This window comes from Pelodiscus sinensis, chromosome 2, assembly GCF_049634645.1.
Source record: "Pelodiscus sinensis isolate JC-2024 chromosome 2, ASM4963464v1, whole genome shotgun sequence".
NCBI classification, from domain to species: Eukaryota; Metazoa; Chordata; order Testudines; family Trionychidae; genus Pelodiscus; species Pelodiscus sinensis.
Window position 1 is genome coordinate 7,102,491 of NC_134712.1, and position 26,531 is coordinate 7,129,021.

The following is a 26,531-nucleotide window of genomic DNA, read 5'->3' on the forward strand; positions in this document are numbered from 1 at the left end:
AGTAGGGCTCTCAATTGACATGCCTTAGCACCTGCAATTAACGCAGTCCAGGATTAATGTGTTAACATTTTTAACTTGTTATTCACAGGTGTTAATGCTGTGCTGCCCCTTTGAAGTGCTGAGAATCAGCTGCGCTGCCGCTGCCTCTTTAAAATGCCACCTCCACATGTTTGAAAGGGCCAGCCCTGGAGCCCAGGTTCAGCTGGGTGCACTAGCTGATTCCAGGCTCCTAATGTGCTGCCCCTTTGAGGTGCCGGGGCAGTGCTTCCAAGGGGCAGTGCAATGCAGAGCCTGGGATCAGCTGGGCACTCCACGGAGCCCAGGATCAGCTGTTGTGAGGTAGCAAAGGGGTAGTGGGGCAGCATTGCATGGAGCCTGGGATCAGCTGGAGTCCCCAGCTGACCCTGGGATCAGCTTTGCACTGCCTGTTGGAAACGCTGCCCCAGCACTTCAAAGGGGCAGCACTGCATGGAGCCCAGAGGCAGCTGGGCACTCTAGCTGATCCTGGGCTCCATGCAGCACTGCTGAGTTTCAAAGGAGGAGGCACACACGATTAATCGCAATTACATTTTTAAATTGCTTGACAGCCCTATAAATTAGATAATCTTACGTTAATGAAGCATGTGCATGAACTGGCACTGGTTTAAGTACTCAGAATTGTGGAAGGAAGTTCCACAATTTTTCTCCTCTTAAATGGAGTGAAACAATAGATAGTCTGACTTCCTTTCACAATGGAGTACTTGTCAGGCTATCAAATGTCCTTTTCATAATCTACAGTGCTAGTAAATCTTCAGAATATTCTGATTGAATAGTTTAGCCTTACTTGATTTGACTAATGAAAATATACAAGCAATTCCACTCTTGCACAGGATAATGCAACAATGTTCAGTCTGTAAGTCCTCTGAGAAAATATCGAATTCAATTGGGAAAACTGAATATATATTCAAAGCTTTGTAAAATTTGCTTTTAAAAGAATGCACTTAGATTTTTAGGCTATGCAGCAATCTACATAGCATCGATGCAGAAAGTCCTGCCTTACAAGGAAAAGACACTTCTTCAGCAGACTGCAAAGCCCAATTTAAAAAAAAAGTTGGAAGTTGGAGGATGAATTAGTCCTAACTACAGGAATGATTGTTAATATTTCTCTGTGTGTGTTGAACAATCCATTTCTGCAGCCCATAATTTGTTTCTAGAGAGCAAATGTTGAAAATGTTCTATACTGAACTTTCTGGAGGAAATAGTGCTAACTCTACTCCCTTGAATCCACCAACTTGGAATTGATGTGTTGCACTTTGATTTCTTGACAGCTTCACAGATACAGAAGTGTAACATTTGATGACCTCTAGCTAAGAAGGCATAATACACTTGGATGCGTATTCCTAGGCAAATGCCTAATATGTACTACTGTGTAATTGAGCATTTTACACTTCTCTAGCATCTTGCACTCTCCATGGGAGAAAATCCACTGAGTTGGATGTACACTTGTCTGATCCAATATAACTATTCTTCTTGCCGCCACCTCAACTTCTGGATATTTTTCCTACTGCTTGTAGACATGAAGGACATAGTAAATCATTGGGCAGCATCAGACACACCAACTAGAGATGTGATAGCCAACTTTTTAAATGTATACACGACTTTCATGGTTACACATAAGCTTCCCTTCCCCTCTCTATCTCCTTTTTCCCCTGCTTCCCCCCCCCCCTCCACCCCCTGCTGCTACCTCAGTATCTGAGGTAACAGATTTCGGGGTGGAGAGCAGACCCAGATGGAGGGGAGCACACTTAAAAACCATGTAAATGTGTAACCACAGAATGTAAGCAGTTACACATTTACAAAAAACTGTTTAACTTTGTTTGGGGTTAGGAATGTTATGTGGTAAATGCTTGACCAGAAAGCTGTAAAAGATAGGAAAAAACTGACAAACGGTTCACTTTTTTTAGTCTACCCTGACACTAAAACATAAGATTACCAGCCTTCTAGAAGTCTCTCCTAATTGTTCTCAGGATAAAAGCTTAACACTGCTGAATTTGCAGTAGAATATGCATGTTATAAAATAATGCTCACTCAATATACCTCTTGAAATATTAACTAAACTTACAGTTGTTACTGTCTCTTTAGTGTTTCATCTTGACCTTTAGCCAAATAGTGTACATAAAAATTGGAGTTGGAGAAGGGCTATTATGTAAGCAGTCCATCCTCCCCACTACATGCTCAGTCAATCTTAAGATTATCTTTCTATAGGTAATAGATAAATGTACAGTTGTTCACATTACTTCCTCATGCCATTATCTGATAAGGGTGATGGGTGTGATGAAAGCTTGGTGAACTCAGATGGGAGGGTGGAGGAGTAGTCTCATTTTCCTGAGTCAAATGCCTTAGACGCGTTTCTCAAACAGTGGGTCCCGACCCCCAGGGGGTTGCAAGCAACTTAGAGGGGGGCCATGGTATCACACAGTTTGAGAACCCCTGACTTACAGGGATAGCATAAGGTGCTGATTCTGTCCTTCATGTTTAAGATGGCACATGACTAGTTGTCAATAACAGTCTTATACAGGGACCTTTACTGTGCCTCCCTGCTTGCGGAGGGGAAACCAGCTATTTAGACTTCTTGAATGCCTGTGTGAACCAAACTGAGTTTCTGAAAGTATAATGGAGATTTAATGTTGTGGAACGGAACAGGAACAAAGTAATTCTAATACTGAAATTTGGCCTCTGCTACTTACTGGAAGTGGGTTTTAAAAAAAAAGCTGTATGAAATCTAAAATCTTGGAGTCCTAGACACTAGGAGGAGAATTTCCATAATACAGCAGCGCTCAGAGTTCAGGAGAGGGTATGGGGTGCTGGGTCTGGGAGGGGGCTGGAGGTTGGTGTGCAGCCTCCTCCTGCCATGCAGCACTTTACCACCAGTGGCTTCCAGTTGGTGGTACAGTAAGGCTGACACAGGCTTCCTATCGGTCCCAGCACACCACCATTCTTGGAAGAAGCCAGCATGCCCCTGTGGTCCCAGAGGCATGTCCCTGTGTTGCCCCTATCTACTGGATCTACCTTCAACAGTTCTCATTGGCTACAGTTCCCTGTTTCTGGCCAATGGGAACTACGGGGGGGGGGGGGGTAGTGGTGTTTACAGGAAAGAGCAACACCATATGACTCCTGCATTTCCTGCCTCCCAGGATCAGACCAGTGTGGTGGGTCTGGTTCAGGTAACTTGCCTATCTTGATTGACAGGGAGACTCCCTGGGATCAGCCAGTCAGTTGCAATTGACTGGCTGGTGATCACTGTTATAAGACTTCTTATAACCTGGATTCTTTGTAGGGAAGAACTTGCTGCTCCTGAAATTCTGTTGTAGTCCTGTATGAGTCTTTAACATCTTGTCCTGGCAAACTTGTATTGATCTTTGTATAATGGCAAAATTAATTTTGGTGGGAGAGGAAGAAGGATTCTAAACTAGATGTGTTACTTCTCAAGTCTTGCAAAAGGTGTGGTAGTATCCTGTGAAGGTGTGGTTGTATTCTCATGCTACATTTGCATTTGTTTTCAGTTGCAGCAATGGGAAGGCCTTAGGGAACTCGTAACTATCAAGCAAGTGGCATTGGGTTTTAGTCCTTTTCTTTTCTTTTTTTTTTAAGGCCCTGGTCCCTTGGTTTGATTACTATAACTGCTTTCTCTGACTTAACTCTGATACCCAAATTGTCTGTCTCTCTTTCCACCTTACCTTTCCCCACAAAGGAAGTAATGCATATTATGCAGGCAGATCAAGGGTGAAAACAAATTCTGAAATGGAAGGGACTTTGGAAATCCTTTACAATCAGCAGTTACTCGTGTTTTATAATTCAAGGCCCTAAACAGAGCATCTCAGTTACGGTAATATTGTTAAGGGGAGAGATGATCTGTCAGGTAACCCTTTTTTAAACTGTTTGGGGCTCACTAGATTAAACACACTTAGCATTCCTAAAGCACTGGTATTCTCAGTGATGAACAAGCTCCTGCATTTTAGCACAGGCTTAATATTCCCATGTGATCAGGATCTGCCACACACAGAGCCCATTATTACCAATTACATTTAAGAGCTCCTGTAACTTGCAGTGGTTCAGAAGAAAAGCAGGGGTGACTGAGGGAGGATGTGGGGTGGGAAGCCACGTGACCACCCCATAAACCAGGGAAGGGCCAAGACAGCCCCCACCTCAGGCCACGCATCTTCCCCATTCCTGCTCAGTCCCCCAACCAAAGCAGGCTGCGGCTCTGGTGCCAACAGCAGAGGACAAGTAGTCTTTCCCCTGCCCCCACAAACTTCCTCCCCCCCCCCACACTGTTAATGTTAGTAGTAGGGAAAGTGGAGCAATGCAGCTAGGGTTGCCAGGTGTCCAGTATTTTTGCCTCCTGTCCAGTTAAAATCAGAAAATACAGACACCTAAAATGTCCAGTATTTTCAGATTCCTCCCCCCGGGCCAGGAGGCAAAGATAGCAGATGCTTGGCAACTCTATGACACTCAGCAACTGGGCCCAGCTCCTGGCCAGCCCCAGTCCCTCCTGTACTCCCACTCCCCTCTGCTGTCTTGTGGCCCCAGAGGCCGTAAAGGGTTTTTTGCTCAACAACTTGGTCTCCCCCTTTTTTCAACTGGTTTTTTTGGGAGGAGGGGAGAGACGCTCGGTATTTTTGGTTAAACCATCTGGCAACCCTAGATGCAACCCAAACTTGCCTGCTCTCCTGGGTGCGATGCTCTACTTCCTGCTGGTGAGTGGGGGGGTTATCCTGCCCCTGTCCCAGAGTGACACAGCTGGAGGAGCAGAATAAGCTGGGGCATATTGCCCCATTTCTCCCACCACTGCCCATAAGTGCAGAGGTAGACCTTTGCTGTGGGCACCAGGTTCTTCTCCCCCCCCCCCCCCACTAGTGTCCTCGGCTGCTGGCCCCGCCCTTTGCTCTTGTCCCTTCCCCATGTGTTGCGCCCCCCCCCCCCAGAGAAAAGGAAACTTTGTGGCTTTACGGTGCTGTTGTTAAAATGTTCTGTTTGAAAATATTTAGCTGCCTTGCTGTAGCCATAGTTGGCTACCGTTGGAATAAACTTAGTAACCTTTGTGCCATGGAAAAATGCTAACTCTGAAGGTTCGTTGCCACCTCTTATCTGATTATGAAAAATATATATGTGGTATAAGGCAATACAGATAGCTCTGTAGTTTTATAACACTTTAAAATGACATAGTATGCTAGAAGAGCAGGTCCAAAAGACTAAGAGTAATAAAATGCCACTCTGACCTGGTGACACACATCCTGGTGCAGCGGGTCCACGCTGGGCACTATGCATATCTTAAACTCATTGTTAAGATGAAACCTTCTGTGGGGCCCATTTGTGCTGGGGTGAAAATTTAGCCACATAGTGTGGCTTTTTTTTAACTTCAACATAACTCTGTGGTAACTACCTAGGTTTTCCTAAAATCCTACCCCTTGTCAGCATTATGTTTTGGGGAGATGCTTCTCCAGGTGAGAAACCTAAAGGAATGAATTAGCCACGGACCAGGGCCTGGATTGATAAACAAGAAGGGAATGTGCCTTGGTTATGGATCAAGAGAATGTTCAGACCTGTCTCAAAGTCTCTCTGGCATGTGCATAATTTACAAAAAATACTATTTTGTGACCATGAAGAGGCTCTCTTTGAGCTCGAAGGCTTGTATCTCACTAATGGCAGTTGGTCCAACAAAAGATTACCTCACCCACGTTTTCTCTCAGAAGAATCAAATACACTTTGTGCAGATTAGACTTTCATACATGTATCTCTGAAACATTGAAGCTAATGTATCAAATCTGACTCTTTGAAAATTAACAATTGCACTTATTGCAAAATACTTATCCTCTTCTCTAAAAGTGTGGTGTTATGGCTAGTTCTGTGGCTAGTTTTCTGTGGTTCGGTGGTGCTTATGTAATAGTGCAGAAAAGTCCTCCTTACCTCCTGAGCAGAACATAGTGTAGAAATACTGTGCAAGCTAGAGTGCACTGCATTATTCCACTGTGATCAACTTCAGCATAAGCAGCATTGACCAGCTTTGAAAGACAGGAGCTGTGATTGGATATCTTGATGTTGCAGGGGATGAGAAGCAGTGAAGAAATGACATTCAGAAATTAAATACTTTCCAGCTGAATGACTATTTACACTTCTGTATTAATTTGTTTACAGAAAAAATAATAAATTAGCAATAACAGTATTACATGTGTAGTTTTTACTCTTGGGTATTGAGGTTTTTAAAGTATTGAAGTCAGCCTCTATCAACCTGTGCAATAGGTCATATATTCAAAGTAATAGAAATTTGGGGAGGAAACTGGGATAAGGGATAACAATGTGCTTTGTGTAGGTGATGACTCAAAGCATGATACTTTCTTCCATTGAGACCTCAAAGGGCCATTATAAGTGTTTCAGGAAGCGGCATTTGAGTCAGTAGGTGGTGGTCTCTCCTGTCAGCACTGTGGTTCATAAGCTGTATGTGGATCTTGCACAGTTAATGTGGCTCACAGCGTTCTCCACTCATGCCCCTCCCATTTTCTGCCTTGCGGGGAGGGTTCTTGGGACTTCAGCTTCGTAGGGCATGCCATCAAGAGTGGGGCTGAAGCCCTTAACCCTGGGGCTTTTGCTATCTGCTCAGCAGGTCAGGAAGTTTGACCTCCCCAAGGCATGTACGTTCAGAAGGGGGGATGGCAGTTGGCATCTATTGCTTGGATATCTAATGGCTTGTACTTTACTATTTTTGTTGCAGATTAATCAGCCACTCGATGGGGATTAACAGTGGAGCACCTTTTTGTGTCGCCTTTTCACCTCTGCCTAGCAAGAACAACAACTTCAGCACTTTGTCAATAATAATTATGAAACTGGTATTAACTGAGTGGCAATTATGGATTTTTAACTCTAATTCACAGTAAACTAGCAAGCCATATGTTGAAATTCCTACTAAATAGTTTCATGTTCTTTGTTTCATGCCTACTTAAGAAGTTGTGAAATATTTATCTGTACAAGAGGAATATAAGCATTGCTTGCATCAGGAACCCAACAGAAGCTGAAAGAAGACATCTTAGATATGATAGTATTATTTATAGGTCTATAATAAATATATATTTTTATGGTAATGAAAATGGCTCCCCAGAACGCTGACTCGGAATCTATGCAAGTTCAAGAGCTACCCGTGACAAATCTTCAGAAACCAGCAAGCAAAGAAAATGAGAGTAGGGAGGAGACTATTAGTGAAGGATCCATAAACCGGATACCAATACGCCTCTGGGTGATGCATGGCGCAGTAATGTTTGGCAGGGAATTTTGTTATGCTATGGAGACAGCATTGGTAACCCCAGTACTGTTGCAGATTGGTAAGTACATTTTTCATATGCTTAATATACTGCTATTTCCCAAATAATTGTTGGTCTCATTAAAGGACCTGACTTTCCTGACTTTGGCTAGAAAGATGAGGGCCTACTATTAAATGTATTAGATTAATAAATACTCCTTGCATGGGAAGAAGACAGAATTTAAACAGGCTTAATATTGCAAATTAATTACTTATGTATTCTAAAGCTTAGATTAAATCTTAAAACAATATTGCTTCATTACTAGACACTGGAAAACTTGATGAAGTCATATATTGATCTTTCTATGCGGTTTGGAAACATGAAGATTCATTTGTGGAATCAATATCAGGTTAATAAGACTATAATTTTTGTGCATTAAGCGATCTTTAAATATTGGCACAATTAACTTTTTTCATTCCTCCAGGAATGTATTGTATTTTTACCACGCCACACCCCTCAAACTCTTTTCTAGGTTTGTCCCAACAGACTGTTATCTGACAGTACTGAATGGTTGTACATGCCATTCTCGCTAGAAGTCCAAGATATGTTCCAAAAACACATAATATAGAAAGATGTCAGACAGTGTTTTCACACTTTTAATTATATTTCTCACTTTATGGCAAGGGTGGGGAACCTTGGAGTCAGGGGCCAAATGTGGCCTCTGGCTTGCCTGGATCTGGCCCTCGAGGCTCAGCACTCCAGACCCCCTGTAACACCATGTGAGAGGAGGAGGAAGAAATGAATGCCACCAAGCAATTGCTACATCAGGGCTGTTCCTGGAGCAGCTTCACATGGTGCTGTTTCAGCACTTGGGATGTCAGTGTTGGTTGCTGGAGAAGGATCATTCTGTGCCTCTGGGATGACTGACCAGTGGTGAGAACTTAAGAATGATGAAGGCAACTATTTTAGGAGCTGCAACCACAGTATACTAAGTGTCCCATACCTGCTAAGAAGTGGGTCACCACTGTCATTAGGAAGCTAGCCACCCCGAGTGCTACCAGTCCATAGCCAACTAATTCAGCCTAAGTGGGATCAACTACTGGGGCTGTTGTAATGCAGGTGTTTGATGTCATGCATAAGGTACCTTGGCACTCGTTACAAATCCTGGTAACACTCGGGAAATTGATTGGCTTTGCACATATGGGGGTTCTCAAACTGAGACCTATGTGCCTATAGTTTCCCCCCTCCACCAGGTTTCAGTGCTTCACAAAGGGGTCTTTCTCTATGATGCTTAATGACTGTCACCGTAGCAGGTTTTACAAACACCAATCCGGGATGGTCTAGAAAGGCCATGATCTTTTGGAACTCAGCCTTAATTCCCTTAGTGATCCTGGGGGCAAGTTCTTCCTTCATTCACTAAATGTTAGCAGTATGCAGATTGGTCAGGTTATCCTAAAAGACTTGGCGTATCCCTGTTTCCCTGACTGATGGAAGTCCTTCACCTCCAGGCTGCTTTGACAGAAGGAAGGAACTATTTAACTTGCCTCTGTGGATGTTGAATGACAGGAGTTTGCATTTGGCCACCTGAAAGGAAGGTGGCACTGTTAATGAGCAAGGTTGAAAGCGGAAGGGGAAAACGTGCTTGGAATTATAGCTGCATGTTTTATACAATATTTGTGAGAGCCAGGAAGAGAGCCTTATCAATGAGTGGGAAGCCGAGGTTCAGAGGCTTGCTCAGCAGTTTGAGCAGCCAGCCAGACACCCACTAAAAATTGGCCAGAACCAGGTCAATGCTGTCAGGAATATGTATTGTTCTTGTGTTGAATTTCATGTCTGAAAACATACAGCTGTAAATCCATCTGTTTCCTCTGTTGCCACCTTTTCTTTCCTGTGGGGAATGTCAAGGCTCAATTATCAGGGATGGTGACTTGAAAGAGCTGGGTGCTCAGGTACAATTGTTCTCACTGTCTTGACTTAGGCCCGGGGTGGGAATGGTATTGGGAAGCACTTCTGTAGGAGCACAGCAGGGATTATGTGCCCATATTCCCGGTATTCTGTGAGGTGTAGCGGCTGCAGGATGGCTGTCTTGGTTGAGGATCTTGAATTCTGTGCATCCTTCAGCACACAGGTGGGCAAGTACCAGCACATGGGCTGGATCCAGTCTTCCAGATTTAGTCCCCAGTGGGCCCCCACACCACCATATTTACTGCACCTCCACAGGTACAGGGTATCATAGCTCCTGTTGGCCACAGATCTTTGTTCCCAGCCAGTGGGAGCTGAGATTCTGCCTCTGCAGATATGGACAGGTAAATATAGCAACAGCAGCCCACCAGGGGCTAACTCTCTGAACTGCCACCATTTTATTCCTTCCCCTTCCTTCCTGCTCCTAGCATGGATTTCCATGAATCATGTTGTGTACACAAGTATTTTCAGACTTTACTAACTTCAGTGGGTGCAGAGTGCCCTAACTAGACCAGTCCAAAGACAAAGCTTTAGCGTTGTTTACAAATGTGTAGTTTCATTATTAGCCCTCCCAAAATTTAACCCTATATGGTATAAATTTGCCTTCACTCAAAACAGTTTCTACAATGTTTGTCCTACCACACCAAGAGGATTTGAAAAGAACAAAACAGGGCTAGAAGTTTTAATGCTACTTTGCAAAACTTACTAAGTTTTTGATATTTTAAAAACTGGAAACTGTTTCATAATACTTGAAAAAGTGATAAATCATTAGACTTAGTGTGCGTGGCCTTTGTTACCAACACTTCTCAGTCCTTAAACTACCACATTTTGCATGTTTTTCTGTAACAAAGAAATGTGTCCTGGGTTTCATTAAAGTACATCTTTCACCCTTTTCTTAAGGTAACTTTTATGGCCATGGAATCAGATTCCAAAGGCCTTCCAGTATAAGAAAACCATCTTGACTGATAACGAATTATATGTTTAATATGAAAAGTTAATAACATGCAATTCAGTAATAGCGTTTCAGGAATATATCTGTAAAATGTGAAGTGTATAACATAGGATTTTATAGTTAATATGGTAAATGGTTTGCTAAGCCTTTATTGCATTTCAAAAGCATGGGGAAAAGCCATTGAGTATTCTGTGCTTATTAACTATTCAGAGAACTGACGGTTAGCAACAAAAGTGTTCCACTCTCTTTCTAAAGCAGCATAAATTATTCAAGGTATTACTATTTCTTCTAAGGAAGGAAAATAAATTCTCAAGGTTGAAGTAAACAGTTTGACATCCCATCTACCATTGTGTGACTTAGAAAGTTTCCCTATAAGAGGCAAACTCTAGTCCTTCCAGGTCTAATGTGATGTAGAATGGGAACCCATTTCAGGTAATGCTGTCCAATTGGTATTTGAAATTCATGCTCTAGTATAATTGTACCTCTAACTCTTGCGTATCATTTAATATTTCAGTGGACATCTGGCATTACTGTAATATGGGAATTTAGTGGCCACTTTCCATAAACATTTGCCATTTTCACATGGAAATATACTGTTGTAGACTTACCTTTGAATATTTTTTCAGGCAGTGATTGATGTTAAGCAGTAATATCTCAGGAAACTGAATATTTCAATTCTAATTAACAGGCTCTAATGAGGTGGAGAAAACTCAGTAAGAATACAATAGATACTTTTTTCATTCTATACTGTAGTCAAACAGGTGCTCCGCTTATTTCATAATTTACATATAATAGCTTTTTTGTCAACTTGGGCACAGTGAGGTAGTGCTAATAGCATTCTGGATACTTCACAAACAAAAGCATCTGATTCCTGCTCAAAGTATTGCATAGCCCAGGTGCAAGCAGAACTGTTCAGATGAAAATGTGTTGGGCAATGGTTACAAGCTTGCGGCTGCAGAAATCTTGACATTTCATGCATGACAAAGACCAGCCCTGTCCCAAATCTAATTTTGAAACTATCAAATGGATCATAACATAATAGTAAGGAAAGACTAAGGGAAAACCCCAGAACTTCAAATTGGTCTTGACCTGTGCTAAAGCCTATTGAAATCAATGGGCATCTTTTTATTGCCTTTAGTGTGCTTTGAATAATAGGTGCACAAGCTTAAAGATGTCTTCAAGTCATGGCTCTGGCCTGCTCCATACCACTCCTGTCCATCAGCTCCTCCTGTAACCTGGACTCCTTAACTTAAAATTCACCATTTGTATTTGAAAGTAGGATTTTATTACTATCCTAAGCATAAATCTTCATGTAAAATAGGACTTGGGAGCTAGGGAGACCAAGATTAAGATACGATTTAAGAAAAAGTTAAATCTTTTGGGTGTTCTTCTGTCTAGTTCACTCTGAACTCTGCCACATATAGCGCAAAAAGAATGGAAAGACTTTTAGGTGAATAAACCTCTAAATTGGATTTAGACATATAGCCATTAACTTTATCTATAGCTCAAGACATTAAACCAGGGGTGGGCAATAATTTTTTTCCGGGGGCCACACCAGAAGGGGCAGAGCCAGGATTCTCCTGGGGTTCCCCTCCTGCAACCCATGATTGGTCTGGGAGTAGGGAAGCCCCTTTGCCCTCCCAGGTTTCCTCTAGGCACCCATGTCCCTGGCAGTGGGAGGAAACTTCCCATGCTCTCCCACCCCCAAGCCAATCACAGCCTGGAACGGGGGAGCACACACAGCCTCCTCCACCCTGCCAGCAGCATGCGGCACTTCAAAGCTCCACTTGCTCCTGGCAGGGTGGAGGAACTTTGTGTGCATCCTCCTGCCCCAAGCCTTAATTGGCCTTGGGGCGGGGCAGCAGCAGGGCCTCCCCAGGCAGCATCAACCTGCTTGACAGGCTGGATCCGGTCAGTGGAGGCCTTTTTGCCCACCCCTGCCTTAAAGGACATGGTGTCTTAGTCCATTAATACATGTCTTAAGTGGTGAATATATAGTACAGTTTGAATCTCTCTAGTCCAGTGCCCTCTGGTCTGGCAACATCTGTAGTCTGGTCTGATTTTTGGTTAGCCAGATGTCCACTTCCCATGGATGTGGCCACGTTTCCCATGGTTCCATAAAGTTTGTTTACAGCCACCAGTCCTGGCTCAGTGTTCTAGGTTTAGCTCTAATTTACCCGTAAATGCCTGCGCCCAGCAAGCACTGGAAGTGTGGGTAATGCTGCTAAACAGTATTGACCTCCCATGGTTCAACATGGTCAGGTGACACAGGTGCCAGACTAGAGGGGGTTTAACTTGTGTAAACTATTTACATGAGTAAAATGTTGATAGCATCTTGAAACATTCCAACCTATAACTTTTAGTTATTGAATAATTCCGGACCACTAAGGTATCTCCAATTTTAAAAAGTGGCTGTGTATATTGCCAAGGACCAAATTAGCGGTTTGCTTACTGTGAATCTAACTTTTTTCATTTAAATAACTTATTGTGACACAATTAATAGCTGGACACAATCTGTAATTACTTAGTGAGGGGTCGGTAGAATGTTATAAGCATGAGACTAACACAATCTCTCAAAACAGCTTTTCATCCATGCATCCTGAAGTGGTATGTACATATAATTCTTTGAGTGCTCATCCTGCATGTGTTTATTGCCTATAAAGCACAAACTAAAGTGTCAGTGCTGCTCAGTTTGAAAGTCTAAACTTGGCAGCTATGGAATAACTACATCATGGAAAAATAGCTTCACGGGCATAAAAGTGCAGCTTAATCATAAGTAACTGAGCCTGGGCTTTAGCAACACCAGTGATAAGTGGCCAGACTTTAGTTCAAGGCTTTGAGGAGGTGAGCTGCCGTCCTCCTGTTCTTGAAGTCTGTATAACTCAAAATTAATCTTCAAAATATTTGAAAAAGGGAGGCTGAATTTGAAGTAGTGCAGGGATAGACATTTTTCCACTACAACTAACAAAATCTCTTAGGCTAATTTGTCTAAATTTCCTAGGCTAATTTGAAAATCTCAATCAGGAAACAGGTTAATTACCTTTTTATTTTAATTTTTAATATAGTGCACATGATGATGCACTCTAGTTGGAGAGCTAAATTTCCTGATCTATGCAAGAAGCCTGGACCAATTTAGAACACGTATAAAAGGAAAAGGTCTTATTGTATAGAAGACCTTAAAAGCAAACTAAGTTAGTGTATGCTGTCCACTCCTCTTTGCCAAATTCAATTAGTTAGCAGTTAATTTTTCTTAAGTCAGCTGCTTATTGCCTAACGACTGTTTCTTCATTTTTTTATTTTTTTTTGTGGATGAAGAGGAAGATTTTAAAGCAAGTTTCATTTTGTTAGTGGTGGTTTCTGTTCTTCTGTGACGGTAATATGGAACCACATATTCAAGGTTATACTTCCTTACCAGATCCATTCCCCTGAGCTCCTATGCAGCCCCCTAGCTATTTTCGGAGCATCAGAACTGTAGCTCCTCTTATGGATGTTAATGTGTAGATGACTACACACTTACCTGTTAATCTTATCAGGTAAACCCAGGCTTGACTACACGCACTCTTCTTCCTTTTCCCCTCCCCCCTACTTGCTGCTTCTGATACAGAGGTAGGAAGGGAATGGGGAGCAGGGGCTGGTGCTCGTGAGGAGCTGGCTTAAAAGCAAGCTCCCCACCAGCACCGCATCTGCCTGTTCCTCCCCCTCTCCTCACTGCTTCTTCTGATAAAGCAGCGCACAGGATGGGGGGGAGGGGAAGACAGGTGGTAGCCCACTTTCAAGCAGGCTCGCCATGCATGCTGGCTCCAGACCTGTCTGTCTCCCCTCTCCCCCCCCTTGCTGTTTCCTACAAAGGCAGCACAGGGAGACAGGAGCTGGGGCTGGGGTGCAGTGAGCTGCCTTAAGGGAGGTTCCAAAGAGGATGGAGAGAGGCTGTTCTCAGTAGTGACAGATGGCAGAACAAGGAGTAACGGTCTCAAGCTGTGATGGGAGAGGTCCAGGTTGGATATTAGGAAAAACTATTTCACTAGGAGGGTGGTGAAGCACTGGAGTGGGTTCCCTAGGGAAGTAGTGGAGTCTCCATCCCTAGAGGTGTTTAAGTCTCAGCTTGACACAGCCCTGGCTGGGTTGATTTAGTTGGAATTGGTCCTGCCTAGAGCAGGGGGCTGGACTTGATGACCTTCTGAGGTCTCTTCCAGCTCTATGGTTCTATGATTAAGTTGGTTCTCTACCAGCTCCACGGCACTGCCTGCTCCTTCCCCCATGCTGCTGCCTCTGTCAGAGCCAGCAGCAGCAGGGGACTGGAGGCTACTGCGAAGCAGCCTCTGTCCATGGCAGCCTGGGCTCCCCACAAACAGAGGCTGCTCCACAGCAGCAGCCCCTGTCCATGGGGGGTCTGTGAGCTCCCCGCAGACAGGGGCTGCTGCTGCCTCTGTATCAGGCAGCTGTGCAGGGCAGCAGGCAAAGCCAGTCTGTATGGGGAGCTGGTTTTTAAATATGCTCCCCTTGCAGACCAGCTCCTGCCTGCCACCCTGTGCTGCTTCGTCTGATAGGCAGCAGCATGGAGTAGCAAGGGGCTCCCTAGGAGTGGGGTCAGGAGTGCACTGGCTGCTGGGCTCACCCCCACCACTGGGTCTAACAAATAGTGGTGTAACCATGTGAAATTTTAATGGTTACACAAGTATTCAATTACACACTTTCAAACATCCCTGTTAGCTACTGGATATGAGCTTTGTGCAGCAGGAAGAGGAACACTCTGGGTTGCTCTCTACAGAGTAGGAAAGAACCCCATTTTGCGTGTGGCAATGAAGTGCCTAGCTTGCAGAGTAAGGGGCACTGAAAACACTTGGCAGAAAAAGAAGCCGGTCACTGACCTGTGTAGTTACGGCCACAAGCAGTATCCAGCACACAGAGATCCCCAGGGGAAGAGGATCAACTTCTAGTCTTGCCTGTTAGCTTCTGGAGCAATGGCAGATCTAAGGAAAGGGAAATATTTGGAGCAATTCTGAGACCTGGTCTGCCCATGTTACAGTGCAGTGCCACGGTAGTGTGCACCCCTATCATCGTGGAAGATAGGCATAACCCCAGAGTTTGTGCTTTGTGCATCTTGTGAGTCTGTGTAATGCTTAGGTACTAGAAGGTGGAAAAATATGAAGATCTTTTTATAAAAATACTTTCTGAACCTGCATGAAATTGTGCTCCACTGCTTGGCGTTTAGAAAAAAGGCTCTTGGAGGAATCAAGCAGGAAAGGAAACAGTGACAAAGAAGGTATCTCCAGGAACAAAGCAAGGGTCTTAAGAGAATGGGTGAGCTGTTAAACTGACTGGAGACAGGCATGTTCCAGTTAACGGGCTTATTTTTTTAAGGCCAGTGCCTAATATCAAAATAACACTAAATCTTTAGCATCTGCCTGGTGGGATGGGGTGAGAGGCAGCAGGTGGTTAGATGATTTGGGCAGAGAACTGTAGGATAGGGGTGTCTGTCGTAGCCCAGCGATGGCGATAGCAAGGATAATAGTTTAGCAAAACTTGTCAGGAAAGTATAGTTCAGGTGAGACCAGTGGCATATGAGCTTCTCTTATATCAGTAGTGAGCAAGAGCCTCCCTGGGCTGAATCTAGCATGTGGCCAACCTGCTGTTCCCCTTCCCCTGGCAAAGTAAGACCTAGGGATTGGCGAGCGCGCAGAGTCTCCTCCCGCTGCCAGGACATGCAGCACCTAGAGGGAACCACCAGCTGTTCTGAGACAAAGATTTTGGGGGCAAAGACTTAATGAGCTGCCCCACCCTCAGGCCTGTCAGGCTACATCAATGTTGTACAGTTATTTTGGAATAGTTATTCTGAAATAACTTATTTTGAAATAGCACATCTACACTGCAGGAAAGCCTCACAATTAGTCCGACGCAGGCTTCTCTAAAGTAGACATGCTATCTCAATTTAGAGCTCCAGGAGGAATAACTTAGAATGGCCCTCACCAGGGCCAATTTCAAAATAGAAGTGGAGCATCTACACACACCTTATTTCGAAATAGCTGTTTTGGAATAGGCATTATTCTTCATAGAATGAGGTTTACAGAAGTCTGAATAATCCATCCATTATTTGGAAATTTTGAAATAATGGAATTGCTGTGTAGACACTTGCATTATTTTGGAATAACGGCCATTATTCCGAAACAACTTGTCAGTGTATACACCCCTCAGGGTTTGTTGGCAGAGGAGCATGGGAAGTGTCCTGGCCCTGCCCCCTTTTGCCTGAGGCCCTGCCCTTTCTGGGGCAGCCCAGGGCCACTTCAAAAATTATTGCCCACCCCTGTGATGTATTAATCCTTTCTCCTGCTTCTTGTCTTGTTTAGCATACCAACAGTATTCTTTTGAAGAATCTGGTTATGGGTCACTTCTAATGAACAAGTCTCTGGCTCCCAGAGGACTGTTTCATGTACGTGCTTAATGATTGGGGGAAAATGGGACTGCAACCCAGTGATCCAGTTTCTGATACTAGCAGGATGGCTTCTGCCAAAACACCAGGTCCCCATTGTTTGTTTTTAATGTTTAAAAACTTGTTTAGAGAACAGTTGTCAAGGTTGATTTCACCTGCATCTCTCTTGATCCTGTTCTCTGTCCCTTAAGTGGTTCCTGCATGTCCTTTAGAACAGCACTCTTGTTTGGCAATTTTTGGGATTTCTTTTTAATCATGCCCTTCCGCCCAAACAGTTTAGGGATAAACTAAAGGCACTTTGTTTCCAGGACAGCCTATGAAGTAAGTCCCTTAAATTGAGCCCTCATTTGGTTAAACCAAGATTTAATGAGAATCCTTGGGTCACTCAGCTTAATTTTTCAGAGTAGGTCAGGTACATTAGACTGACTTGCAGTAAATAAGATGTTACACTCCTAGAAAGCAATTTTTCCTTTTCAGTCTGAGAGATCTAGGGGACCCAAAGATGAAATCTGTACCTGAAGTCCTTGGTCAGTAATATCCAGTGACTAGCTTCATCTTGAGCTTATTTTTTATATATTTAGTATTGTCCATGATGCAAAAGGTGACTTATGAACTTCATCTATTTGTGTATGTTTGTACCAGCATTTCCACATAGAACTGCTTAGGTCAGGGGTGGATGACAATTTGACAGGGGCCACTTCAGAAATGTTGAAGGGGCGGGGCCTCAGGCAGAAGGGGCGGGGCTAGCACACTTCCTGCTTCCCTACCCACAGACTGATTGGTCTGACCATGGGGGAAGCACACAGTCTTTGCCCTCTTCCCTCCACCCCCAGAGAACTGCCAACTGTTCTGAACAGCAAGTAGTTCTCTCTAGGTACTTGTGCCCCTGTTGGTGGGAGGGAACTTTGCATGCTGCCCCCAGGTCAGTCTGGGCCTGGGGAGAGGGAGCACATGAAGGTTCTTGCTCACTGCCCCCGCCCTGCAAGGAAGTGCCACGCTGAGTCAACTGCCAGCTGAGCCCCTGATTTGCTTGGGGGTGGGAGGAATGTGTGAAGTCTCCTCCTACCCTGCTCCAGTCCTGGAAGGAGCATGCTCCCGCCCTGCAAGGAGTGTATGGTGCTTCTAAGCACACTCCTCGCAGAGTGGAAGCAGGGTGGGAAGAGACTTCACGCACTCCCCTCACCCCCAGGTGCTGATTGGCTTAGGGTGGGGGGAGTGGCAGGTCCTCTGCAGACTGGATCAACTCACTTAGCAAGCTGGATCTGGCCTGCGGAGGCCTTTTTTTGCCTGCGCCTGGATTAGGTGCATTGCCTGTATAATTAGTCTAATTATACTGGACACTTTGTTCCCTGTCTTGGTTACATTCTCACCGACCTTGTTAAGACCTGGAAAAACTCCCCAACATCTTTATTCTAAATCTAGTATTTCAAATGTCACTTAGAGCTTACTTGCCTGCCCCTTTAGGTTTCTGACACATGACATTTATTCCCTTTTGCCCAGTAACTCATTTCATGAAATAAGAGTCTTAGACAAAGCCTGTTTCAGTTGCAGGGACTCAAAGTAAATGACATGTTTCTGAACCAGTCTAGATAGCTCATATAGTCTCTCATAAAGGGGAAAAATTCTTTAAGGAAATACAGGTTTGTTTTTTACTTCTCAAATTGTATATATTTCACGCAAGTTATGACCTCCCTTTTAGTTATAAAACTAACACATCTCATCTTGGTACTCTTGGTTTTCTGACTGCATTTTTCAGTTAAGACTTTTCTGAGACTGAAATTTTTTCTCTCCCTGTGTGTGTGTGTGTGTGTGTGTGTGTGTGTGTGTGTAAAAATTGGACTTCTCCAGTTGTGTAATGGATGCAGAAATTTGAGTTCTAATTAGAACAAAATGGGGAAGCTAAAGTAACACAGCTCTAGGCTTTAAGATGGTCAGTAACAAAAAGGCTTTGTTACACAGACATCAAATTTGGTTTTGATGGGCAAAAGTTAGTTGCATTGCATAGGTTGTGGTGGTTGCTTTTTCCTCATTTGGAAAGTCATCCACTAAGATCACTAAGCCAGAAATTTTTTGGCAAGGAAGAGTAATAGCAAGCATACCTGCTCTGTGTCTTACATGGGTCACATCATATGACTAAAATATAATTACAACTGCATCGCACTCTGCAGATAAGACAGTTTAAAACGGAATTTTCTTAAAGTACCCAAGTCTCCAAATATAGATCCTTTGTTTTGCAGTGAACTGTAGTACAAGAGACACATAACTGAATTGTATTCAGTCTAGTAGTCCATTTAGTTGTCTTAAGTGAGCACTGCAGCAATCTTCTGCGTTCATCCAGTAGCTCAACAGTTAAGATTTCTTTTGGTCACTATAGTTCACTTGAAGAGTCAGTTTATCCTCCCAAGTGTTGGCTGTTCTTTTATGCAGAATCAGCATACTTTGTAAAATGCAGTTTTGACAAAGTTTTATGGAATTCTGTTGCCTCAAAGTAGAGAATGGATGGCCTAATGCCAAGGCCTTCACAGAATGAAGGTATGCGTAGCTTGCTTGACTAATATTTAAAAAAAATTGAGAACAGATGGTAACATTGTCAATCTGAAATGAGATGATTAGGTGCCCTTCTACTGTTGCGTATAAAAAATTGCTCAGTGGCAAATAGTGTACAGTATAAACACACCTGCTACCAGCTCCACCTTGGCTGGTACTGTCCTGAATTTTAATGCTTCGGAAGGGTAGCTGAGTTAGTCCTTAAAGTGCTACCAGACTATTTGTTATGTTTATCCTAAGTATTAATGAACTTCTTAGTTTAGGAAACCGCTTCTCTCCTGACTTCCTTAAAAAAAAACAAAACAGCAAGTCAATGGTCTGGTAGCACTTTACATGTTTTGTTAGTTTATAGATGGTATCATGAGCTTTTGTGGGCACAGCCCACTTCAGATGACGAGTTATGACTAGGGGATAAGAAAACTTGAAATAGTGGGATTTGCGTGATTAAGGATTACTCATTTAAGCATTGCAAAATTAGGCATTTAGCCATAGTTATGCATTATGCAAAATTACAGATCTTCATTATTGGCAGAATGTGACCAAAAAGGTTCCTTTCAAGATGGATGTTATCTTAATTAAAAAATACACAAATTGACTAAAAGTGCTTAACTTTCTCCACTGGCAACCAAAACCACACTTACAAGAAAGAGGTCAATTTTCCCATTAAATTGTACTTTACTTTTATAACCTCTTAATTCATAATATACAGTTGGAAGTTCCTTTTTAAAATCCTGGGTTACAATACATCATTAATACAAAAATTTAAACTTAATTGGAAAGACCATTCTTGCAATATATTTCAGTTAGCTTAGTGTTGGTGTCTCAGCCTATATATAACATCCTCCTTCAAACTTTCCAAAAAAATCTGTTATTTTTTGGTTTGAATTCTGCCTGTTTAATCAGCCTCCTTACTTTGCTTTAACTGTGTTCTACCTCAAAGCAGCTGAGACTCTAGCTGAAGAAGCTTGATAGCTTATGAGAGAACAGTTTGCAAAAGACAGACAACATAAGTTATTTTGAATTTAAATGCTTCACATGATGACCCTTTTACCACTATTAGTGGATCTAGCTGTCCAATCCTATGACATTTCAATTAGCAACTAGCATACTGTAATGCTTTCCTGGAGCAATTGTCTAAGTAATAAACCATGCATCCAAACTAAAACAGTTCATTTGCCTAAAATATTAGGAAAAGCAGTAATAGGATTTGTGCACCCCTTAATGTAGCTACATAGAGCTAAATTGCAATAACGGCAACTGCACAGAAAGGCATACATTATTTTAGAATTTCCTCTTTTTCCATATCCACATTGAAAAGTATGCTAAAAGGACTGATCATCTGCTGGAAGGTCTAAATCAGCAAAAAAGGCAAATTAGGAGTGAGGGGTTTTATTTCTGTCTTTAGTCCAAGCATCTTGATAACACAATTGGGATAGAAAGTGCTATTGGCCCAATTAATGCTTTTATTCCCTAATTAAAAACAACCTAGTAGTCTGTGCTAAAGCCTTTAAAAGACAGGAGGTTGATGCTGCAGCATGATGGCAATTCGCAATAAAATCCTTAGATCTTACTCAAGTAGCAATAACTGGTAGGTTCTGCTTTTATTTTTTTGAAAATAAAGTCTTTTTAAAATATTGACTAGGTTTAATAGTGTAAACATGGAGGGTTTGAATCATGCTGAATCAGCTCAGCCTTTAATCCTGCCAAGGTCACTCTTTACATCAAGCTGAGGGGGGGGGGGGGGGGGGGAGACGGTGGTATGATTCTAGTCTGATATCTGGAATGGATTTAAAATGATGCCCTTGAAGCACAAGAGGAAAGACTGAGACTGTGCTGGGAGCAGAGTGAACTCCAGTTCTCAGAAGTGGGGTGGGGGTTGGGTGCATGGGCAGAGCTAAGCTTAGGTGGGTAAAGACACCTATAGACTATTTTTAAAACCCTTTTAGTTATGCTTTCTACAATAGGAACATAGCGCTCATTTTGAAAGGCTTGCTTGGTTCACTCTAACTTACTGGTGGTTCCCAACAAGATTTTCAGGCTACTGAACCTGGTTGAGCCTGCTGAGCAGCCTTGACTTAGAGTTGATTGAGTAGGAAAACTGTAGCATCCCAGACCAGCACAAGAGTAGGCAAGGGGCCTGACGTATTGGTGAAACTAGAAACCAAGTCAAAAGCGCAGCTAACCCTGAACTATGACAAGGAAGCTTCAGGGGGTTGCCGAGTTAATCTGTACAGGATAAACTTAAAAACAACAAATAGTCTTCAAAGTGCTACAAGACTAACAAAACATGCAGATGATATCAGAGCTTTTGTAGGCACAGCCCACTTCAGATGACCGTGAAGAAGTCATCTGAAGAAGTGGGCTGTGCCCTCAAAAGCTCATGATGCCATCTACATGTTTTGTTAGTCTTTAAAGTGCTACCAGATTGTCTTTGTTGTTTGTTTTTTAAGTTTGACAAGGAAGTTCCCTGTGTGTTTCACTGATTGCATATCACACTTGCTCATCTTGCATACAAGAGTCTTTCTAGCTGCCAGCCTTTCAGATTTGTTCTGGGCTGAATCCAGCTGTGTTTTTCCAGTGTCTTCACTAATAACAAAGGCTAAATTAGGCCCTTAATTACACATGTGCAACTCATAATGGCTTTAATACAGGCAATCCCCGAGTTACGCGGATCCGACTTACGTCAGTTACGAACGGGGATTTTCTCGCCCCGGAGGACTGGAGTGGCGGGACGCCTGGTCCCGCCTCCTCCGTGGCGAGAAAAGCTGCTCCCCGTCTCCCTGGTCTGCTGGGGGAGCCAGCAGACCAGGGAGACGCGGAGCAAAGCGGCAGAGGACCCGGGCCGGGTCCTGGTCTCCCTGTGGTAGAGCAGGTGGGGCGCTGCCAGTTGGTCCCGCAGCACCGCTCCTTGGCGCTACTGGACCAACCAAGCAGCACCCCAGATGCTCTGCCCCAGGAGTCCCCAAGTCAGCCGCTGCTGAAACTGACCAGCGGCTGACTACAGGAAGCCCGAGGCAGAGTTGCTCTGCCCCGGGCTTCCTGGAATCAGCTGCTGATCAGTTTCAGCAGCAGCTGACTTGGGGACGCCTGGGGTTCTTAAGTTGAATCTAAGTTGAATCTGTATGTAAGTCGGAACTGGCATCCAGATTCAGCCGCTGCTGAAACTGATCAGTTTCAACAGCGGCTGAATCTGGACACCAGTTCCGACTTACATACAGATTCAACATACAGATTAAGTCGGAACTGGTGTCCAGATTCAGCCGCTGTTGAAACTGATCAGTTTCAGCAGCGGCTGAATCTGGATGCCAGTTCCGACTTACATACAGATTCAACTTAAGAACAAACCTACAGTCCCTATCTTGTACGTAACCCGGGGACTGCCTGTACTTGTGCAGTATCACTGAAGGCCAGGGCACTGCCCAAGTGTGATCTGCTGGAATTTAGTAAACAATTCTGGAGATGCCTAAGAACCATCTCACTCCCCCTTAGCTGTGTGGGTTTTAAAATAAACAGTCATCTAAATACAGAGAGAAGATACTCCGTAGAAAGGTCAGAGACACAAGTTGGGTGATGTAATACCTTTTATTGGACCAGCTGCTGTTGGTGAGAGATGCTTTCTAGCTTATACAGAACTAGTGATTACCTTGTCTCATACCTTGGGACCAACACAGCTACAGCACTACATTCAGTAAGAAAGTAGCATTTTACAACCAGGATTCTAAACAATTTTCACCTCCAAAAAGTGAGGGTGGGTTTCTTGTGTGTTTAATGTGTCTGGAATGTCACTCTTCCAAAAACAGGTTGCTGATTATGATCTGGTATTTCTATGTCCTGGGTGCCTGGTCTGACCAACGCATACAGCCCGAGGCTGAAAACAAATTGACCTCTCAGTTTCCTTGAGTATACATCAAATAAGAGGAATAAATAACATGCCTACCTATGCCTTTACTCAGCTCCTGCCTTAGGCTGCACTCACGCATGACCAGTGATATGAAACATGAATATAAATACATCACTCGGATGTATGGATTTTTTTTCACTTCAATTTGCCATCACTTTGAACAGTGGCAGTATAATCATATTGACCTAACCCCGCTGAAGGCAGTGCTCTGACAGGAAAGCTTGTTGACAGTTTCTCCCATCAACACAGCTACTGCCTCACTATGCCCTGGAAGAAGCCCTACCATCAGCGTGGCAGCAGCTTCAGTAGAGCCACTACAGAAGTGCACCAGCATAGCCGTGCCACTGTAGCTTTTTAAGTGTAGACCAGTGTTCCCTGTAAGCTGTGTGCCTGTATGGCTGTAAAGAGATTCACATGCTGCCCTGCTAATGAGCCAAGCACCCACAGCAAGGTTTTTTCTACTGGTAGTATGCATTCACACATCCCTCAGTGTATGTACAAATTTCTTCTGCACATGGATGGAAAAGATTAGAGGGAGCATTGGTGTAAACCTGCTCTGTCTGCTTGCTCTGCTGCTCCATCCTTGGCCAAAATATCCTTCATTCTACTCCCCACTTCCTACTGTGTTGGATTGTTAGTCACTGCAAACAGTGGCTGCATTAATGTTAGTTATTCTATTGTGTGCAGATGACAAATTTGGGATCCTTTAGGAAGGAAGATGCACTATAAAACAAATGTGAATAGTTAATTGGTAAGCCTCACCCTTTTGCTGACTGACTGCTTACCAGTTATGATTAACTGGAGGACTGGGGTATTTCCTTCCCTCTGCCCCCCCCCTAAAAAAAAAAACCTGCCACAGGCAGGGTAGCAAGTGCTCTGGCCTGACCAGAGCAGCCCTCATTTAATCAGTTAACTATGTTTAACTGGTTAACTGATTTAACCAGGATTTTACATCCCTATTCTGTAAATGTAAGAAGGCTTTGGCAAACCTAAAAGCTGCAAGCAGTATCCTGAATGATCTGCTCTAGTTTCCTAAACCTTCCAACCGATGAGCAATTATTGATCCATCAAAAATGGAAACCTAATTTGACCTCTCCAAGTAAATTTATTCTAGATGTATACATTTTAAAGTCTTTAATGCAAAATGATAGTATATTTCAGGTATCACTTGGCTTTAGGATTACACACTAACTGGAGAAAATTTTATTCGGGGACAATAATATGTTAATCAGTGCAGCAAAAATGATACCTTGTAAATAAGAGTTTGTAGTATTCAGTATTGTAATCTCTTACAGTAAATAAGACAAATGCAAGAAAACCTAACTTGTGAAATTGTTTCAGTTGAGGATAATCTAATATTTCATTACTCCCCTTTCTAAAATACTATTGAGCTTTGGGTAAACTGGGATGCTGCATATCTGCAGGCAACACATGTCATTGTAACTGATGTCTAATCTTGCAGTGAGACAGAGTGTCTGTGTACTGCAGTCTTACATAACGCATGTGGAGTATAAGTGGGGCATCATGCACAGCTTATGCATTTTAATTACATCCCTTAAGAGATTACATTGCAGAAAAGTAACTTACTGACTGCCTCACACACATCAACATGTGGACAGCTGAGCAGTTGTAACCCAATGTGTACTGCGTATTCCCTGTGCGGTGACCATTAAGTCTCTGTGCCTTGGTAGCTTTCCTCAGCTGCCGTTAACAGGCCATCTCCTGTGCCTTCTAGGGATACTTAGACCAAGCCATGAACTTAACTTGAGGGATTGGTTAGGTGTAACTGTTGTATGCTCTGACATATATACACCTCTCAGATGAGGGGGATGTCTCTGTTTTCAGGGATACTTATTTTAAGCTTTTGTATCTGGAGTTAAATTTTCTTTAGTCCCTCAGGTTGCTCTTGCTGAAGTCAGAAGGAACTTGCTAATCACTGCTATTTTAACAAGCTAGAGGGTTGCATTTAATTTCTAGTCTGTTTCAGCTCCTTAGCATCAGGGTACAAACTGATCTTACTGTCTGATTATTACTTAGCTACAGATTTCAGAGCCTTTGCAATAGGGGAAAAAGAAACTGTTTCCCTGAAGAGCCAGAAGAAATGAGTTGTGCAAACATACTTAGATCTGCAGTGAAACAATTTTACCAGTGGGCATGGGGACAGAGTAATCCTGCAGTGTGGTCTGACCATGCCCCCATAGTTTGGGTTGGGTTAGCTGGTACAGTGTGGTGAAAAGTCTGCTTGTTGATGCATGGTCATGTTCAGGGTTTGCTTTCTGATTGCATTTCATCTAGCACCTTTCATTGGACATGAAGTAACTTTTTTAAAATTGGTTATACCCATATCCTTACCAAATGGTTAATTGTTGCCACCCTAAGAAAACCTAGGAACTGTTAAGCATTGGACTCCGATATTATAATGAGCTAGCAATTGATACCTGTAGAATACAATGCAGTTTAGGATCTTTGCTCTTTCTCCTGCTTTGCCTTCAGCAGTAGGAATGATTGTTCCTAATACAGCAATTTTAGGGTAGGTAATATTTTTTATATAAATACAGAAATCAGAAAATGGAAATCATCCACAGGAATATTAACCTAAAAATAATCACCAGTTAATCTGACCTATTTACCTATTGTTATAAGTAACACCTATACCTAAGGGTTTGTCTACACTATAGCATTATTTCGAAAGATCTAATTTTGAAAGTTATTTGGAAATATGTGTTATTTCGAAATAACGCATCTACACACACAATGCATTTCAAAATAGCGCATCCACGCTAATTGGATGCTGAATCACATTTAAGGCCAGCCAGAACTGATTCTGGCGGGGCAGCAGGTCAGAAGTTACCTGGTGGCCAGCAGGGCACCCTGGGAAGGGCTGGAGGCCTCCTATTTTGAAATAAGCGTCTACACAGCACTTGTTTTGAAATAGCAATTTCGAAATTGGTGCTATTCCTCGTGGAATGAGGCTTACCAATTTTGAAATAAGCCTTCCACTATTTTGAATTAATTTCAAAATAGCAGCTGGCTTGTGTTGACTCTAGGAAAGTTATTTCAAAATAACAGCTGTTATTTCAAAATAACTTTGTTGTGTAGACATACATTTAAAGTTCAGTAGTCTTAGGGTAAGAAAACAAGAGATTCCTCCAGTGTTTTACCTTAACTGAAATGAGACCTGAAGTAATCCTAGAGTTGGTAACTCAAAATATCAATACTCTCCTTTCAGGTCTCTCCTCTAGTTCCATACAGTATTGTAGTCTGCCTCCGGTGTCTTTCCCACATCTCTTGGCTCATCTGTTTCAAGCATGCTCCCCCTTTCAATTGCTGCCTATGTTTTCCTGTCCATAAGTAACTGTTTCAGAATGCAGCATGTAAGGACAAAACAATTTATTTTTATATTGTCAAACTAGCATTCGTGTCAAGCAAGTACGGATTACTCCTGCTATTGCCAAATATTAGAAGAGGGAA

At 43.0% G+C, this 26,531-nt stretch overlaps 1 protein-coding gene across 1 annotated transcript in view; it reads left to right on the plus strand.

Moving 5' to 3' along the window:
- SLC45A4 (solute carrier family 45 member 4) overlaps positions 1–26,531 on the plus strand; it is a 93,592-nt gene that overhangs the window by 42,693 nt on the left and 24,368 nt on the right. Inside the window, exon 2 of the mRNA XM_075920044.1 lies at positions 6,749–7,352. Coding sequence (XP_075776159.1) covers positions 7,109–7,352 — 244 coding nt within the window. The 5' untranslated portion in view covers positions 6,749–7,108. The remainder of the gene's footprint in view (positions 1–6,748; positions 7,353–26,531) is intronic.